Genomic DNA, 20,258 nt, shown 5'->3' on the forward strand with positions numbered 1-20,258 from the left:
TAAATTCCCCGCAGACCGTGGGAGGAGTCGACCGACCAACCTTTCAACCAGTCCCGTGGCGGCTTGCCACTCTGCCATCGGCGGAGTGATACGTAGTGATCGGCGGAAGCAAAGAGTCCATGCGTATTTTTATTTCCGTGGGCCTAATTTGCAGCTATGTAGTCTCTGACTAGATCTATTATTCACGGAAACCTAAAAAAAAAGTAAAAGCGAAAGCAAAGCCTCCACTCGACTGCCTGAAAGGCACTCCATGCGTTGGTCGACTCCTCCCATCCGTCTGCGGGGAATTAAAAAAAAAGGCGGGAGCCGGACGTTAATTCGATTTAAATTAGGGAAATCGGCCGCACAGGGCAATAATTCGAAGTTTCTAAGAATGCTCGGAACGTGTAGATTCAGTTCCCGCGGCAAAATATGAGTTTAGATTTCGCTTCTGTGCACCTTTAAGTGTCCCTCCAATTTTTTTTAATGGCCGTAGGCGAATACCACGGGATTAGGAGGTGATCCTAAAGCGTCACTTGAAAGAAGAAAGCATGCGAACAAAAATTTGACGTCTATATAACCCTTTCAGGATGTTTTTTTTTTTTTTTTCGCGGCTATGGAGCGAGACTCCGTAACATTTGCAGGGTATGTAAAAATCCAGATAGTAAAAAATGTACCGAATTTCGTTGTACAAACATCGTACCAAATTTGGCATTTTGGATTATTTTCATAAGTCACATTGGCTGCAGCCTTTCGAATTCTCGTGCACTATGTATAAAGAAAAAATTTAAAAAAATTCAGGGGGCACTTTGACTGTCTAAAGTGCGTAGAGGCGAAAGCGTTTTCCGCACCACTTTCAGTGCTTCTGTGGCACTGGTGGCGTCACATGTAATTGAGTACTAATTACTAAGTGATTACAAATCACTAATTAATGGTTAATTACTGATTAATGCCTGAATACTAATTAACTGCTAATTAAGCTTAAGCTTAAGCTTCGCCTTTAGGAGTGGAACGCGACAGCGTGTTGTAGCGCTGCCAGAGAGTCCACGGAACGCCACCACCCGTTCGGCGCGATGCCTTGCCGTTTCAACGCAACGGTTTTTGAGGAAAGGAGATGGCGCAGTAAATCTCTGTCATCTCGGTGGACACCTGAACCGCACCGTAGAGGAACGGAGGAAGTGGAAGTGAAAGAAAGACGAAGATGGCCCGTAATGAAGAAAATGAAAATTGTGTTTGAGGAAAGAAAATTACGCAGTAACTGTCTCACATATCTCGGTGGACACCCGTCAAAATTCAGGGGGGGGGTGCACTTTTTTGACCTAAAGTGTGGTCACTGATGTGTGGTTAAGATGTTAAGCTTCGCCTCTAAGAGTGGAACGCGAGAGCGTCTTGCAACGCTGCCAGGGAGTCCATAGAACGCCATCGCCCATTCGGTTCTATGCCTCGCTCGTCGGTAAATTGGTTTTTGAGGAAAGGAAATGTATTTCTCTCTCATATCTCGGTGGACACCTAAACCTCGCCGGAAGAGAAGGGAGGAGGATGGCAGTGAGCGAAGACACCGTATTCACTAGACGTGCCTTTGTTCATTCCAAACCATCGAGCTGGCATGGCGGAGTGGATAGCATGCTCGTCTCGCACTCCGAAGACCGGGGTTCGATTCCCTAGCTCGACCAATTTCTTACGATGTTTTATTTATTTATATGGCCTGACTAGAGAAGTTAATTAGGCTAATTGGGTAATTAAGCAATTAACTAAGCTCAGTCCAACTTACTTGGAGCATCACTATATGGTCCCTTCAATTGGTTGCATGGTTACTAGCCAAAGTACAATTGGCCCGTTTGAAATTGGCGCACTGTGACGTCACGACCGTTTCGACCAACTGAAAAGCGTGACATTCTCTGTCGACAACTGCTGCTTACAACGATGAGACATTAAAGGCTTTCGCCTTAAAATATGACATATTTAAGCTGTTTGATCCCGCTATGCACCCTGGCCAATCCCCCGCCGTGGGTATGTGCCATTCAGCCCGAGGACATCATCATCATCATCATCTCGTGGAACCAGCCCCGGCCCTTGGTAGCGCGAGATGGGACCGGCCATCTCGAATATTCGATATCGTAGCCATGCGCAACTGCTTCTACGTTGTTCAACATTCTCATGGTTGCGTATTAACTTCTCATACGCCCCGGAGGAGCTCTGGACTAGCCTAGGGGCTGGGTACTCTGCAACACTAAGTTTATACAGGGGGCTAAGATACAAATACCCCCCACCACACAAAGAGCTAAGCAAGGAAGAAGCCGCAAAATGGCGGAAGCTACAGACAGGCTCCTTCCCAACTTATATATACTAAGCAAGATGTTCCCGACACAATACCGCGCCACATGCCCTTGGTGCGAAGCGAGGCCAACACTATACCACATAACATGGGAATGCGACAGAAACATATCGTTCCACAAACACGACACACCAAGTGCGGAGCAATGGGAGAGCCGGCTCACCAGCTGCGAGCTAGAGGCCCAAAGGGCACTCATAGCACACGCAAGCGAGGTGGCCAGACTCAGTGGAGCCCTGGACTAGGGGACCACCCAAGGCTAAGGAGGCAACCTCAAGACTTGAAGAGAAGACTTGAAGAAGACCTCCACCGCAGGCTAAATCTTATAAATCAATAAAGTTTCTACTCACTCACTCACTCATGGTTGCATTACGCGCCACATCTGTTTTGACAGCTTTAAATTTAGCGCGGCCGACATCGGCTACACTACTCCCCTTCGACGACCGCCGAGCACGCTCGCTGCTATCGCCTGCAAATCAGCTGAACAAATTTAGAGTTCGCTTCAGTTCCACGTCAGTCTTCTGCTGTCCACGGCGTTTTCACCGCCACCTGATGATATTCCTCCTTAGAGGTGGGACATTATTTTTTCCGGCGGAACAGTTCCCTACGCACTCTCTATGGGGGGTGTATACACACCCCTGTTTATCTGAACGCGGACCCTTAATTCGTGACGATTTTTATTTGTTTTCCACACAATGGGGAATTTTTATTTGTCCTGAGTGTTGCACTCATAAACTTTGATAGCCTTAAGTGGCGCATCGACACAAATAAAGATGACTACCACTTCTCCTTTAGCCCCCTCCACCCCTCTATGTTCCCTACAAGTTTAGACAGCTCCCCTAATTTCAATTCTTGGTGATACCTCTGCCGCGCAAGCTTTGGCGTGCACGCAACGGCAGGTGTGACGACTACCGGAGGGCCAGCAACGTCACCGCGTAGTTTCGTTCTCCGAACTTTGCTACCAGCCGCGACTACCGGCCATGCATCACTCAGTCATCCTCTTGAGAGCCGCCTTTACCAAGCCCATCATGGGTCTTCTATCTTTGAGAAGGCCTCTCGCACTTCTGGCGTCAATGTGCGTGCTTGCCGGGCATTCACGAAGCCCATCGCCCCCGGTAATGATGTCGCCCCCCCCGCCTTTTTCTATCCTTTGAAGTGCAACCTAATGTGGTTTTATTCTACTGGGAAACCAGCACATCATTAGCTTCTTTTTTTTTTTTTGACTACACAAACGGGAGTCTGCTGGCTGAAAAAAATAAATCAGTGTTTTTCATCCATAATTTATGTTGTCCATATGGTTATAGCTACGTCTGCATAGAGAAGATGTTCCAAATTACGATTTGTATGCATAGATATCCATCAAGCAAATCATATTTACTCATGCATGTTATTCAGGTGCACTCCTGATAATTCAAACAAGTCCCAGGTCCCTTTTAGTTCAAATTAGAGATAGTGCACTGTATTTTTTTTAATGTCATGGCACGTAGTTTTACGCTTGGTGAACAACAAATACTATAAACCACGCAGTGTCCCTCATGCAATCACCAATGTAAAACCATCAAGCTTAGGTCCCACTGTAAAATATTTCCACAAGCATTCAATTTTTGCTGTATGAGACCCCAACCACTGATGTACAGTGCCAGAAAGTGCAAACCCCAAAAACTGATATTTCTCAGTCCCCACAGCAAACACTAAATGTTTCTGCATGCCAAAACAACGAGGGCCATGACTCTTACTACTTGGTACCATTTTGTAGGTTTGTTGCGAAAACATAAAGTGCAAAAAATATACACCTATTTCTATTTATTTCTTCAAAATAACCCTTGGAAGAAATTGTATGAGCAGAGTCTCGCATTGCGTGGAAACTTGTGAAGCATTTGTTATTAATGCAAAGCCAACGCTTGCAACTTGCACAAATGAGCCCTGGCCGACTTTTGCATCGTGGTATCTTATGACTGGCCACTGTCCTACGCTGTGCAACCTCAGCACTAGAAAAAAGGCCTCTCCCATCTTTGACAACTTTTCTCCATCTCTCTCAATAACCATCTTCACCAACACAGAGAAATCCTATGATATGCCACCATTCCATCAAGTAAATCAACACCACACGACCTCACGAACCTCACAAACGAGTTGTATGTGGCAGCAATCGCTGGCTGAAGCAGCACATCTCCGTCTCCTTTTCCTTCTTGTGATACCTCTTGCGTTGCACTACTGGCACAGCACTATTGCCTGTGCTGGCCAGAGTCCCACCTCGGTTGTCATATAATTTTTGGACAGTCATATCTACTTTATCAACAGAGGCTTCTTTCTCCTTTAACTGCCCATTCCCTTTTTCTTTATCACACTCTCAGGTACTCGCGATGCGACGTTCTCCACACCAGCGGCATAAGACAACGAGCACGGCTGCTGTAGCGTTTCTACCATGTAAACAACAATGTACAGAATTTAACTTATGAGGGGTGAGACGACATTTCGCTGTGGCTGCCTGGCACCTTCAAATCTGAAACCGAGGTATCGTTCATGCGTTCCAGCCCGATACAGGAGCTCACAGTGTCGCGAATTCGCAACGCTCGACCACAAGAGGTCAACACGTATTTACTACAGACAATCTCTTTGAGCAAAGAGCTTCGAAGCAATGGAAATACTAAACTTCATTGGAGTATGGTTGCAATACAACTTTTATTTAAAACTATAGGCATTGCTTCCGTGTAACGCACATTTCAGTAATACAAACTGGGTACCTTGCAAGCAATGTAGTCTTTAAATACACATAATCAGAGAGTTGCATCACACTGCATTCACAAGATAGACACAAACAGCTAAAAAAAAGAAAAACAACTTGATCAACAAGTATTCAGACAACTTATCATTTATGGCAGTATAGTAACTACCATGGGAAACAAGGACCTTGCTATCTAAGCACATCAATTGGATAGCCTAAAAGTTGCATCTGGAAAGTTGCAGTAAGCACACAGGCACCCAAGCCTTGAAAGCTCATTTCCAAAGGCGCCTTCATATGTACACTTGCGAAAAACAAGCCAGCAATGCACTGTTCCAAGGACGCAGCGACATTGTACAAGGTTAATAGAAACAGCTGGGCTTCACAGACTATGAAGCAAAAAGGTGGTAAAGGATAGAAAACTTCAATAGTCCAGGCAGAATCAACTGCATGGAAGTGGTAGCAAAAGGTCCACATCATCAATTCAAAGGAAAAAACAAGACAGGAACTGCATAGAGCATCCAGTGATGTGCAAGGCCTGGAATACAGCGACAACTTTCTCAATGGAGCCAAAGGAAACGTTTCGTTGCCCCAGCAGAAAGTTTCAGCCACCCACAAGTCGTACAAGGACGAATAGTTAAGCCTCTTCATAAGGCTTCATTTACATACCCAGCAGACATTGGAATTGGCAAGCAAGCAATACCAGAGCCTGCCTCAAGACACGCAAGATAAAACACCGTTTTGTGAGCAACAGACTAGCCAACTTGAGAGGTAGGGGAGGGCTGCTCCGCAGATTTAAGGATAAGAACAAGACAGCAGGGAAAAAGGATGCAAGGCATCAAAGGAACTTTTAGAATAGAAAAAAGTATAAGGTAAAGTACCCACCCCATTTGTCTTTTAACATTTGTACTAATTCGCTCACACAACTTTGCATCCACCGTCCGGCAACATACTTTAGGCCTTCATGCAAAGATTGGAACCTACGTTTCCAGGGGACACCCAGCTCATGACCAAACCTAACAGTCATTGCACAGTCAGCTTGGCAAAGCACAAGAAAAGGGCAGCACAATAATATTTCAAGTGCATGTATTTTAAAGTACATAAGAAAGCTAAAGGGCTTTGTGTCAACTAAAATATCGGCAACGATTTTTTTTCTTTTTTTTTCAGTGAGAGAACTGCAACGGTTCACAAGGATCCCTTTCAGCTTTACTAACACTGCATTTCTACAACTGCCAACAGTTCTAGAAATGCACAATCGGACAGACTACACCTTCTGCAGCTGCTGAATTCCAGATCTGCATTATGATAAGAAACCCTTGATCAAAGGAAACCACATGTTTCACAAAGATTAATAATGTGCACTAGTACCAGGTTTTATTTTCACAGCCTTTTGTTTTGCTTTTGCCCAACAATGATTACAAATTTTTTTTCTCCATAAAATGCATAACTAGAGCAGAGTTCCAAGTAAATATGTGAACCGCTAACCTTTTGTGCAACCAGTAAGTTTTGTGCAACCTGCCACAAGCAATCTCAAGCTGCAAAATGCTGAAGACACTAAGTTCATACGGTAAACTCTGAGAGGAATAAGGGGTCCATTCAACACACCTGATGCTATTCAGGCCACTGACGAAAACAGTAAGGTTTCCACTAAACACCCAGTCCCACCAAATATGTGATGCTGTGCAAAAATCCAAACTTCTAGGAACTGTAATACAAAAAGTGAAACTCAATGCAAACTATGTCTGAACTTCTTAACTAACAGTACACTTAGTGTAGCACAAGAAGGACCCAAACCAAACTGAAGTTAGTTTTCAGAGCCTTATCTTTTAGTCATAAAGCAAAGCTATAATATGTCCATCAATGTAAAGTGTTCAGGCCACACATGCAAGCACCAAAACAAAAGCTACTCAATACAAACTACAGATAAATGTCCTTAAATTCCCAAAAAACCAAAGCAATACGGCTGGTAACAAATTTTCAAACAAGCTCTAGTAACTAGTACCTGTAATCATTCTGCCAGTGTACCGGGCTTTTTCTTTTCCACTTCAGCAACCTGATAATTAATTACCCACAGCTGAACTGTACTGCCAAATTCTCCTGTGCTAGAACTATCTGAAAAATTGCCTTAAGAAAGGATCCACCCAGATATTCCACCGACTAAACACACTGCTCATAGCCAGAAAAATGCATCCTTTCCACTCAAGACAATACCTTCCAAGGAAGTTTTGTTGAAAAGCGCTGACAGCACGAATCTATATTCTCTTTTTACACCAAAGTGGACACAACGTTCTCAGCAGCATGACACTTTTTTTTTTTTGATCACATAAATAAGCCCTCCCTAATCTGCCAGCTCATCCGATAGCAGCAGAGCACAAGTATTTCTGTGCACAGAGTCCTCTTTACACAAAATAATAAAAAACACTGGCCAAACAAAATACACAAACAACAAAAGAATTAACTCTCTTCACACTGAACATTCAAGAGGAGGGAGAAAAATATTCCGCATGTTGTTACCATTCAGCAACCAACAACAGCTTCTAGAAATGCCACGCAATTGTCTTGAAATTAACTAGGTACACATGCAAAGAAGCAAAAATACAGCTTTCCATTTCAAAAAAGAAAAAAAAAAAGCAAATGCAAGCGATTTGTGCCCATAATAAAACATTATCTGACCGCGTGTGAGAAGGCAATGCATTTTGGTGACCGGTTGAAAGCATCAGAACGTGTGCATATGTCCAGACTTCATCCAATTTAACCAGAATTTCACTGCTTCATTCATTCTGCCATGCACAAGTTTGTACACAATACAAACGACGAGAGGCCTGCAGCTCCATATTCCCAATTTAAAAAATGGCACTACGGTCATGGCAGTCAGCACGTGAACTGTTCAGTGAAGTTTCCTGCCAACATGACAGTCAGGTTTGAGTGTTGTACACTCTGAACCACACCACGCACGCAGGGGTGACAACTCAAAGATTTTTCGCAGGAAAACTGCAGGAAGTGCAAACCACCAGCTTCCAGACATGCTGCGAATGCTTAGCAACAACACAGTGGTGGAAACTGTCGCCTTGTGCTAGTACTACTTTCCTTTCATTGCCAAGAAAAGTTGCCCCCGTCTAAACTGAACAAGCCAAATTATAATGTTCAGTAGTTGATGAAGCTACAAGCATAAAAACTAGTCTACTGCCGAGCATATTTAGTAAGATGAAATCAACCAGCGATGGGCACAAAATAGTAGTTGCAGTCAAAACTGCAGCGTGAGCCAACATTTTGTGATGCAAGGCATCTTTATTCACACAAACTGAGATGGTAGTGAATGTACATTTTTCTTCCTACAAATCAGAAACAAACATAACATGAAGTCAAACTTCCACAAGCAAATGAAAACACACTTTACACATGAAAAATCACACTGGTACACAAAGCTTAAAGTTTTCATTTCATGAAGTTCCTTTCGTTTCTTCCTTTGATGAGCACCTGCCAATCTTCACCAATATAAGCCATTTTGTTCACCAGCAAACCCATTTAACTTTGCAACCTTTAGAGGTCCAGTGGAAGGTTTTCAAGCATGAAGCTACCAAAAAGATTGATCTTCTCGAAGCTGGCATGCCTAGCCAGGATTTGCAGGTTGCCCACTGACCTGGGACTGCAAAGCTATTCAGCTTCTCTGCCTCCCTAGTGCTCAGAAGAATCATCCTGAGCAATGCATTGAAACTGCCTCTAATTTTACTTCTACCCACTCTACGTTCACTTTCTTTTTTTTTTTTCACAGCTGCACTGTAAGCAAATTCTCGCAATGCATATGTCATACACCGAATGCACTGCACTGCTGCAAAAATGATGCGAACATGCATATGATGCCCGCATACTATGTCTCACATCACACCAACCAAACAATACCACAGCAAACTAGAAACAACATCAAAAGAAAAAGATAACAACGCAAGCAAAACACACATTCCTTCCTTTCTCGCCCTGCTTGTCAATTGGACAAATCACCGAGGAAGCCTTCTTCCGTGGTGAAGAAACACTTGAGGGTCCCTTTATGGAAGAATAGACTAGCATATTCAACAAAAACATGCCCGATGCGACATGGTAGTACAAGAGGATGTGTGTGAAAGAGCAGCAAAAAAAAAAGAGAGAGACAAAGCAAAGATCACGCTCTTAAAGAGGTATCAAAAAGAGAGAAGTGTTGTTTTGGGCGGTGGGCAGGTGGTGGAGGAGACGGGGGAAGAAGAAGAAAAGGCCACTCGTCGTCAGACTGTGCCCGCAGCTCTGCAGCACTGGCCGAGGGCAGAGGGGCAGCACAGCAGCTTCGGACGGCATCATGAGGAGGTGGAGGAGGAGGAGGAAGAGATGCCAAAATCCTTGAGGTGCTCCTCGATGTCCACGCGGCAGATGGGGCAGCGCTTGTTGGTGGTCAGCCACTGGTCCACGCACACCACGTGGAATAAGTGCATGCATGGCAGGCGCCTGCAAACGCAAAACATCACATCACACTTGCGACCGCATGAAGAGATGGACTAGTCAAAGTTCTGCCCCAACTCTGAACTCTGCTCCCCAGTGGCTATGCTCCTGTTTGTTCGGGAACCGACGGCTACCGGAATGAACCACCTGGTTCCACTGTCAAGACGTCATGGTTACTAACACGTACAGCGATGAATGGTTGTTTCGGTACATGGTCTTCATAGCGTAAACCTTCCAATACTTCTCAGGATGCTGGCGTTCACAACTGTGACACACTCGCGGAATATGGTTCCACTACGAGGTGTCCCCTTCCTGCAGCTGACACCACCCTCCTCTTCTCAAGGACACATTCATCTAACCTAGTTCGCGACTGCGATATCCAAGCATAATGTGGCTTCACAGTGAAGTGTCCCCCTACTGCAGCTGACGCCACTCTCCTCTTGTCCAGGGTTACAAAACAGCAAGTGCTGCGCCAGATGTGCAACTTTCACAGATGCTGACACAGATATTGCGACACTCACAAACCACAGGATTTGTAGGGAGAAATAAATCAAAGAGGTTCAAAGCGAACACGTGAACTCTCACCGGCTGCGGTCAAGCTCAAAGACTGCAGCATTACGAACTGCTGAACAGGAGTCTGTGAATTATTAAATTTCGTGGGGGCCATGAAAGGACCGTTCCCAGTGAAAAAGTGACAGATTCATGCCTAACCTGACTTCTTCATTGTCTTCAAACTCGCTCAGGCAGATGGTGCATTTCTCCACGTTGTCCTCGTTGTCGCCACCACTTCTTGGAATCTGGGTGCAAACAAAGACAAACACAACACTGTTCATGAATGGCTGCCACTCGAATTTTTGAACAGAGAAAAAGGAAAAGCGCAAAAGCAGTCCCCAAAGAATAAAGCAACACAGGTCATATACAGTTAAACCTGGATGTAACGAACCTCCATGTAGTGAATGCCTTGATATTACACAATTTTTTCAAACGCCCCACATCACCCCTATTAAAGCATGTGTATTTGTGAACTCCACGTAATGAAGGTGTTGTGGCAGTCAACTATGGTACAGCAAATTCATTACGCGAATTATAAGCTAGTGCTGTGTTACTTGAAATTTGGCCTAAACTGCCTAAACTGCCTTGAGACGAACGTCTCCAATCACAAAGAGCGAATGCATGTGACACAATGCACTGTACTCCAGCACAGTCAGTGCCTGTTCGCAGCAAACGCAGCAGTCTCTGCAGTTTTCACTCGTGTGAAGTCACACTATGTGGCACAAGAGTACATGCTCGAAAGCAGCGCAAAATAACAGAACATGGCAAAGAAGGCATGGAACGAGCAGTGCGCGACCATCGCAGTCACTCGGTTGCTCACATGATTCCAACGCCAACAGCCGACGTGGAGTGGCGACAAGTTTTATGCCCATAGGGTGCAACGATGGCTGGACAGACCGTGAGAGAGGGAACAAACAGCGGCTTCCGTCTGCACTCAATGCGTAGCAGTGCCATGCGAGCCACGGCGGAGATAGTGGTGGCTGGCATCAGCGTGATCACAAAACGTTTCTTGGTGGTCACGACTTCCGAGGAATGGGGTGTCTACTGTGGATATTTGCACGGAAATTTCACCTACATTTGTTCTTCATTTTGACTTCCGTTCTATATTTTTTTTTTAGTCTTCATGTGAAAACTGTACGTCACAAAAATCTGCATGTAATGAAATATCACGGACTGTTCTTAAGGGGGGACACTGGTCTTGAAAAGAAAATTATATTAATTTAGTCACAGTTACGAAACTTTCAGGGCACATGTATTTTTGTGCGCTGATTCTAGATATGTCATTTAATTTCGTGTAAAACAGTTCCTTGAGCCCATATGCACTTTTTATGCAAGTATTTTGCGGAGAGTTTTGAAGAAAATTTGCTGCAGCAAACTCGCTGAAATGTATGCCATTGGGTTCTCTTGACACCAAGGAATACAATAAGGGTAAAATTATCATCCTGGCTCTCATAGAACTTGAGTAATAGGGTACTGAAGGTGCCACTTCAGAAACAGGAATACACACTTTCCTTCTCATTTCTGAAGCGACAACTTCAAAACTCTATAACTTAAGTTCTATGAAAGGCAGGAAGACAATTTCACCCTTATTGTATTCCTTGGTGTCAAGAGAACCCAATGGCACACATTTCAGCCAGTTTCCAGCAGCAAATTTTCTTCAAAACTCTCCGCAAAATACTAGCATAAAAAGTGCATAAGTGCTCAAGGAATTGTTTTACATGAAATTAAATGACATATTTAGAATCAGCACACAAAATACATATGCCCTGATGATTTCGTAACTGTGACTTCATTTATAAAAATTTTTTTTTCAAGACCAGTGTCCCTCCTTAATTTCGTTATATCCACGTTTAACTAGTAATACAGTCGCCGACCGATTTTTCGAACTCGGCGGGACGCGAAAAATGGTCCGAATAATCAAACAGTCGGAAAAATTAATTAATTTTAAAAAAAATACACTTTTCTGAAAAACCGGATTTCAAAATCACAAAAATCGCCACTCCCCATGTTCCAAAGCGATAATACTGCCGCAGTGCCGTGAATGAATGCACTCGCTGCGCGAAGCAAGAACAGTCAGTTTGCATGGGGCAATGACGTTTGCGAAGACCGAGAGGTAAAACCTGGGAAGATGCGAGCGAAAGCGAGCGCCTCCAAATGCAGTCCCCTTCCCCCTGTACCGCGTTTGCTGCCCCGCATCGCGGGGTGCGTCGTCCAAGCCGCGGCGGACGCTGCAGCTGTCCCACTGTACCGTTTTCAATATGATAGCGCGCTCTTTGAAGGCCATATCAATGGCAATAAACAGCCAAGCCTATCCAAGCCAGTCCGACTGCGCCCGCCGAGCCGAAAATCCAAGATGGCGCCTCTCACGGTGGCAGGGAACGGGTTGGTTGTTACAGCGATGCCCGCTCGCGTCTATAGACCTTTTTCGGGTGTGCGCGGCCATCTTTCGACAGCAGCACCGTCTTGCGTCTGGCCGATTTCTCCGCCATGTTGGCTTGGGTGGCCGCCGCTGCAAGACAGGCAGCGAGTACTCGCCGCTCTGTTCAGCCATATCCGAGTGTTGATTTTTGCATGATTTTGACCTGCAAAGTGTTGCACTGTATCCACTGAGCAACTGTGAACAAAATGACCCGTGCTTTGGCAAGCGGCGATGCAGATGTTTCCCTCCAAGTTGTGCCGAAAATCGACATTGGAGGTGCGCTTCTACGCAAGTGTGCGCAGTTCATTTAACGCCTTTCTGGTTTCTGGAGCACGAAACTTCCAGAGCGCTTCTATGTTGTAGTTATAAAAGTAAAACCGCTCCGGTTCGAGCTAACAGCAGTGTTGCTGTCAAGCGCTCAAGCGGTCTGCTCTGTGTTGCGCCGGTGAAAATAACTGGTGAAGCGTGCAAATGTAGGGTGGTCCACTCTTCGGGTGAACATGCGAGTGTGTGGTAGCGCTCTTCAGAGCGCCAGTGTATCCGTCGGCGCCGCGCGTCGAAGAAAAGTGTCGCAGGAACAGAGGAAACTGGATGTGGAGCTTCGAGTCGTCTGACATTTCGCTAATCTCGGAAAAAGATGTAGTAGAGAGGCATCTGGCCTTCGAACGCGATGTAATTTATATGCACTTGAAACTGGTGCACCTGCTGTGAGAGTTCGTGAGGGGCATATCTGCTTGGTCTGTCTCGGGTGCGGCCGCTGCTTAATACCGAAAGAGCGAGAAAGAGCGTGCGTGTGGTCCGGTAGGCACTGCGTGCCTGCTGATTGCACGTCCCTAATACGCACATTTTTTTTCAAACAAACGGCACTTTCAATTATGGCGTCAGTTGAAAATAGTATTTGGTCGAAGCATGAGGTGTCACGATGCAAGGTGGACACGTCAAAGCTGCGGCCTTCAGTTTTTTAAGTCCTGCTGGTTTATCGGATATTTACTGCAAGCAAACAGCTGTGGCATTTGTGCAATGCATCATGGCTTTCAAGTACTGTCAAATAGCTATGTTTACAGTGCCGTTTTCTTTATATAATCAGTTGCCAGTGTCGGCAGTTATAACAGAAATGTTTCACGTAACCGGCAGTGCTGCTGCATCATTTCCCCAAATTATTACATTTTGATTTTGCAAGGGTCACAGACGACACTTATCTTAGCGACATCAGCAGTAGGTGCTCGCATGTAAGGTATGTGTAGCTGAAACAGCCCGCAACCGCACTGCCGCCGTGGCTCTCTGTGTTCTTCACACTACTCCGCTTCAAGCCGCCTTCGCTTCCTGTAGTTGTTTGAACAGCCGACGACTGCGCAATGGTTTTCCGAAGACCTCGTTGCAGCTTTCAGCGCACAAACACCGAAATCGTGCTACTACAGCTAAGCAACCGCATACAGTAAACACGGAGAACCGCAGAGAACGCACAGACACCGCCTTTCCGAACCAGCCAGAGAGGAGGAAAGCAACATGGCGGTGTTGGGCGCGCTGGGAGCAAGGCTAAAACTGAAAAAGGTCTACATTAGGCCAAAATAACGAACTTTCGGTTCAAAATCAATCACCACAATATTGTTGACATCTATTTTAGTCCGGAAATTCGAACTTTTAGACTCCACAATGTCCGAAATATCGGTCGTGAAAATGTACACGTTCCTGAGGTGCGCGACGATTCCTCAACGAAGTCCGAAATACTGCACTAGTCCGAATTATTGGAGTCCGAAAAATCGGTCGGCTACTGTAGAGTGAAAGCAAGAGCAAGTGGCTAGCAGATTGCTCGAGCTGCTTGCCACTCTGCGGCCGGACAGCAACGCGGATACCATATCAGGTTTACGCTTCATCTCCGTTTTACGGAACTTTCCATTCACAACTCCTTTGTAGCAAACATTGATGATGATGATTCATTTTTATGGCGCGAGGGCAACTTTGGCCAAAGAGCGCCATCCCACAAGGTAGTTTTCATTACACAAGGTTGGGGCAAAGACCCGTTGCCCCAGCATTTCACCCTAAAGAAGCTGAGCACCGGGCAGGGGAAAGCTTGCACCCATTGTATCACCAACGGGTACCCGGCGGCACTAGGGATCAAACCCCGCACCTCCTGAACGCGAGACGGATGCTCAAACACACCTCAGATTCAAACAAGGAAAATTCGGGGATGTCAACTCACCTTCTTATATTTATGAGGGAAGGTGTTCCGCTCTATAGTGTTCTGGGAAGCTCCACGGTTGACCGCCATGCGACGGTGCTCAAACAACCGCATGGTTTCCTACAAGCCCGAGAGAGAGCCGTTAGCAATGTGACCACTCTGGAATATTTTCCACTGCCAATCTGGCACTGAAAATTGAAGTGTACTTCCCCACAAAGAATCGCTGAATGTGATACAGTGATAAGGCAAAAGTAAAGAAAATTGACATTTCACACTACTGAATGCTTATACAGTGGAGCCCATTAATAATAATGGTTCCACTTAACATGAACACTCGCTTAGTACCAACAAAGATGCGACCGTCACAATTTGCATGAGGGCTATGGCAGCAAACCTCGGATAGAGAGAACGCCTGCGGGCACAAAATATGGTTACCACAAATACGCAGGTGCCAAGAACTCTGTGCTGGGTATGCTATGTGGTCTTCCATTATGGCCCTAATTGGCACTGATGATGCTTTTGCGTTCCCCATGAAGACTGCGAGAAGGGCGCAGGTTACGCAAAGGAAAGAAAAAGAAAGTCCGCCTGCGATGCGAGAAATCACCGTACTCGCTCCAGAAAATGACCTCGTGGCACAGCAGCAGCACCGCTCTGGTGGACTGCCAATCGTTCTTCTGTCTTCCCTTTCAAATCCAATACCTCTGTGCATCTCATTACGGCGAATCATAAAAGAAGAGATCTTATTCCTCCTGAAAAGAACTACGGGAAGAGGCGCGATGTTGCGCTGGAGCACGTTCAACAGTTGCGCCAATTACCACCCGCGCCACATGCACCAAAAACCGATTCCTCAGAAACCAGATGAAACATTACAAGCTGAAAGAACTACAGCAGACTGGCAGTTGAGCACTGCAAACAAGCTTCCAAAAAAGGCCTTGCCTCTTGCACTGCGGCCGTGCTAAGCTCATCAAGTGCCTGTGCGCTTCATTTGCCTAAAAACTTGACTCTAGCTAAAAGTAAAATTTGGACCGTGTTGAACCTTTCTTGTGCATGAAGACCAGTCAGCGCTGCCGTTGCTGCTAACCTGTACACTGTCAGTGCGACTTTATGCAAAAGGCAGCCACCGGTTAGCGCTAAGCAAAGACGGCAGCATCCTTACAAAACCGGGAGGCCATAAACGCACATATGACCATAACAAATGAACATATTTGTGGGCACAAATGTTACACCTGGCTTTTTATACCCCATAATTAAAAGTGACACACTAAAACTAAAAGTATGATACTGATTGCCCAGTTAACCACGATGTGCTAAAAGGTGCCAACCGCCGTCAAAACTTGGCCAGGCTTACGGCCACTCACAGATACTGCGTAGACAGCGCACCATGGAAGTCCTCATTGTGGACGTCACCTATATTATGATTGGTCCACTTACTGTGAACATCCAAATATAACAAACGAACAACACGTGACGGTCACGTTCATTATAAGTGGGCTTGAATATACCTCAGGCAAATGAGTACAAACAAGAGTAAAGAATTAGCGCTGTGTTTTGAGCAACTGCTCATCAGCCAGCACATTGCGGTATGCTTGCAGAGCGCCAAAATACACTGAAAATACATCAACTCTAACGCCGATTGCGAGCCGAACAAGAACAAGCCCACAGTGCAATAATCCCCCAGCATGCAACAACTGCCAGGAAGTAGGCATACTCACATGAACATGCCTCGAGAGCAGTGGCATATAATGGGGCACTGACACGTAGTGAGGAATATCGGAGAGCGCCGAAATGGCGTACATTTCTGGGAATCGTTGATGCGAGACCGCCTGCACAAAAAAAAAGGGCGGGAAAAGAATAATGAACACAACACACCTGAACCATCTGATGCTGACAGCCAGTCACCTCTCGATAATTCATACTCAAAGAGGAGCAAAAATTTGCGTGTATCACACAGAGTTCAAATCAAAGGGAGCCGCGTGAATTCGCGCCCCTAGTTCAGAAAATATGGAGTACCCCCTGAGGTCACCCGCCCATGGTAAGTCTAAGGCGATGGACGGGCTACTGACCGGGTGCAGTGTCAAGGTATGCCCTGCCTGACAAGCGATCGTCCAAATAGCCATCCTCGGGCCTGCACCGCCAATCACACTACTCCCTGCCTAACGTGCACAATGGCAGGCCCCCAGCGCTGGGCCGAGAAATAGTCCAGCCACGCAGTTTCATTTTTGGAGCTTCGACATGGTACGTGGCAGCGGCAGCCTATCTGCAGCACATCAGCCAGGCAGCCTGCTGAGCGCTGTTTAGAATGGCCACGGACTTTTTGCTGATCTTTACCCTCTCCTCTCTGCATGCTTCCCACCTGCTTTCTTCCAGCGCACCACCACTAAGCACTCGTCGTGGGCTTTTCGCTGTTTGTGCAGTGAAGCCTCTTCACATGCGACGCCGCACGTGAAGTGGCTCCACCAGTGCATGAAAGAGGCGCAGAAACCCTTACCACTATGCAGCAGCTCAGCTTTTGATACTCCCGATATTGTACCCACACGAAAGCATTTGACGGAAATGCTGAAATTTGTCTTCGCGCAGTTGTCGCCTAAAAAGCAGATGACTGTTGGCCATTTTGGTAGCTTATTGTGACCAATCGATAAGTCCAACCCTTTTGCCAGTCCCTTAAAGCCTAAATTAACAATAGTTTAGTATAATTCAACAGTTGCTTTGGTTTACGAAGGTTAAGGGGGGACACTGGTCTTGAAAAGAATATTTTATTAATTTAGTCATAGTTATGTAATTTTCAGGGCACATGCATTTTTGTGCGCTGATTCTAGATATGTCATTTAATTTCATGCAAAACAATTCCTTGAGCACTTATGCACTTTTTATGCAAGTACTTTGCGGAGAGTTTTGAAGAAAATTTGCTGCAGAAAACTCTCTGAAATGTTTGCCATTGGGTTCCTTTGACACCAAGGAATACAATAAGGGTAAAATTATCAACCTGGTTCTCATAGAACTCGACTAATAGGGTACTAAAGCTGCCACTTCAGAAACAGGAATACACACTTTCCTTCTCATTTCTGAAGCGACAACTTCAAAACTCTATAACTTAAGTTCTATGATATGCAGGAAGACAATTTCACCCTTATTGTATTCCTTGGTGTCAAGAGAACCCAATGGCATACATTTCAGTGAGTTTCCCACAGCAAATTTTCTTCAAAACTCTCCACAAAATACTAGCCCAAATAGTGCTTAAGTGCTCAAGGAATTGTTTTACATGAAATTAAATGACATATTTAGAATCAGCACACAAAAATACATATTCCCTGAAGATTTCGTAACTGTGACTCCATTAATAAAAATTTTTTTTTCAAGACCAGTGTCCCCCCTTAAACGTCCCAAAGCAACTCAAGCTCCAAAAATGTTTACTACCTGGGGTTCTTTAAGCTGTCGCCCTAAAATCTCTGGCCCCTAGAAGTTTGAATTAGGGAGGGTGGTCTGCTGTACAATGATACGCCATGAAGAGGACTACACCTACACCAACATGAGTCAAGCTAGAGACTACACTCAAATCAAAAACAAAGAAAAGACAGTAGAAGCCTACCAAGGTGGCTCAGTGCTTAGGGCATTCAGCTACTAGGCCACAGGACCAGGGTTCAATCTTGACCGGGGAGGTCGTCTTGCTTCAATTGAGGTTAAGGGGGGACACTGGTCTTGAAAAAAAAAATTTTATTAATGAAGTCACAGTTAAGAAATCTTCAGGGAATATGTATTTTTGTGTGCTGATTCTAAATATGTCATTTAATTTCATGTAAAACAATTCCTTGAACACTTATGCACTTTTTATGCTAGTATTTTGCAGAGAGTTTTGAAGAAAATTTGCTGTGGGAAACTCGCTGAAATGTATGCCATCGGGTTCTCTTGACACCAAGGAATACAATAAGGGTGAAATTGTCTTCCTGCCTATCATAGAACTTAAGTTATAGAGTTTTCAAGTTGTCACTTCAGAAATGAGAAGGAAAGTGTGTATTCCTGTTTCTGAAGTGGCAGCTTCAGTACCCTATTACTCAAGTTCTATGCGAGCCAGGATGATAATTTTACCCTTATTGTATTCCTTGGTGTCAAGAGAACCTAATGGCATACATTTCAGCGAGTTTCCTGCAGCAAATTTTTTTCAAAACTCTCCGCAAAATACTTGCATAAAAAGTGCATAAGTGCTCAAGGAATTTTTACATGAAATTAAATGACATACCTAGAATCAGCGCACAAAAATACATGTGACCTGAAAATTTCATAACTATGACTAAATTAATAAAATTTTCTTTTCAAGGCCAGTGTCCCCCCCTTAAACATAAAAGGTGCCCATGTGCTATGTGATGTCAGCCACACAAAGACCCGCAGGTGCCCTAAATTGATCCAGAACCCTGCAGTGCGACGTCCCTCTTAGTCCATGTGGCGTTTCGGGACGTCAATTTACAAAAGACAGTACACAAAACAAAAACAAAAGCAGTGCTCACCACACTGGGTGGGAGGGCCAGGGCCAGTGGCGAGAAAGAGTGGATCTGTGGTGGCGTCGGCGGGTGGTGGTAATGGTGCTGGTGAATGTGGTGGTGGAGGTGGGCGTGGCCCCCATTCGCCTCCCCAGAACTGCACAAAACACAACCAGCGCACAATTAATTATGCACGCAAAACAAAAAAACAAAGGGTAGAGAAAGGAGAGCGACCAGGCTGCTGCACTAAATGACCTTCAATATTATTTCACCACCAAGTGCAGGCAACAGCCGGAAGACAGTGGCAAAACTGGAAACAATACAGTACTAGTTACTGCCCAAGCCCGCACCTAAAGAATCACCCACAAACTGGCACCAGCAAAAGTGATGCACAAGGTTGGTGATGCCAGAAACAGATTATTAGACAGAGAGCATACGGTCAGCCTCTGTTATGTTACTGAACACTCAAGCAGTTACGGTATACGTATGAATTTGTGCAGCCACAAACACAGCATGAGGTGGGACATTAAAGGGACACTGAGGAGAAATTGAAGTTCGCCTGTATCGACAGAATACCAGCTCCTGATTACAAAAACGCCACTCATACTGACAACAAAGCTCTTATAACGTAGAAAAGAGCAAGAACCAAAATACAGGTATCGCCGCCACAGGCCAAACTCACAAGTACAAGCGTGATGACGTCATAGGACAAAACAGTGTTGCTAGAACCAATGGTTCTAGCAACACTAGAACACGAGAAACCACGAATCACTGAGGCGCAGCCAATGCATGCTCAAATCTCCTTGACGTCACCAGTGGCGCCACGTCCCCGGCAGCTACGCGCGTGCCTGCAGCATCGCAGCCAATCAGCACCTGCTCACCGCCGATAGGTGGGCTCCTGGTATTCCGCTAAAGGCAACAAGGTACACGGTATGCTAAAGGTGTCTATTTGCTAGAACTTCGTTGACGAGTTTGAGAACGGGATCCATCGTAGCGCTGGCAAAACGCCGGTGAAAACGTAAACGAAGCAACGGTAGCGACGGCCGCAGTAGCCGATAGATGCCTTCAACGTGTGGCCGGCGGTAGCTTTCTTTTCGGCTGCTGCTGGGCCGCACTGCTGGCCACCAGAAATCACG

General features: G+C 45.4%; 1 protein-coding gene across 4 annotated transcripts in view; it reads right to left on the bottom strand.

Annotated features, from left to right (window-relative positions):
• Positions 1–4,974: 4,974 nt before the first annotated feature.
• The window catches only part of LOC149339731 (uncharacterized), a 51,796-nt gene continuing 36,512 nt past the window's right edge, over positions 4,975–20,258 (bottom strand). For 3 of the 4 annotated variants that reach the window (XM_089548405.1, XM_089548404.1, XM_089548403.1), the window contains 5 exons: positions 19,150–19,279; positions 16,363–16,473; positions 14,672–14,770; positions 10,212–10,297; positions 4,975–9,506 (listed from right to left, as the gene is read on the bottom strand). In XM_089548405.1, coding sequence (XP_089404531.1) covers positions 9,359–9,506; positions 10,212–10,297; positions 14,672–14,770; positions 16,363–16,473; positions 19,150–19,279 — 574 coding nt within the window. In that variant the 3' untranslated portion in view covers positions 4,975–9,358. The remainder of the gene's footprint in view (positions 9,507–10,211; positions 10,298–14,671; positions 14,771–16,362; positions 16,474–19,149; positions 19,280–20,258) is intronic. The other variant, XR_016283554.1, reaches the window with a different exon arrangement.

This window comes from Amblyomma mixtum, chromosome 6 (genome assembly GCF_055824585.1).
Source record: "Amblyomma mixtum isolate Tamu chromosome 6, ASM5582458v1, whole genome shotgun sequence".
Taxonomy (NCBI): domain Eukaryota; kingdom Metazoa; phylum Arthropoda; class Arachnida; order Ixodida; family Ixodidae; genus Amblyomma; species Amblyomma mixtum.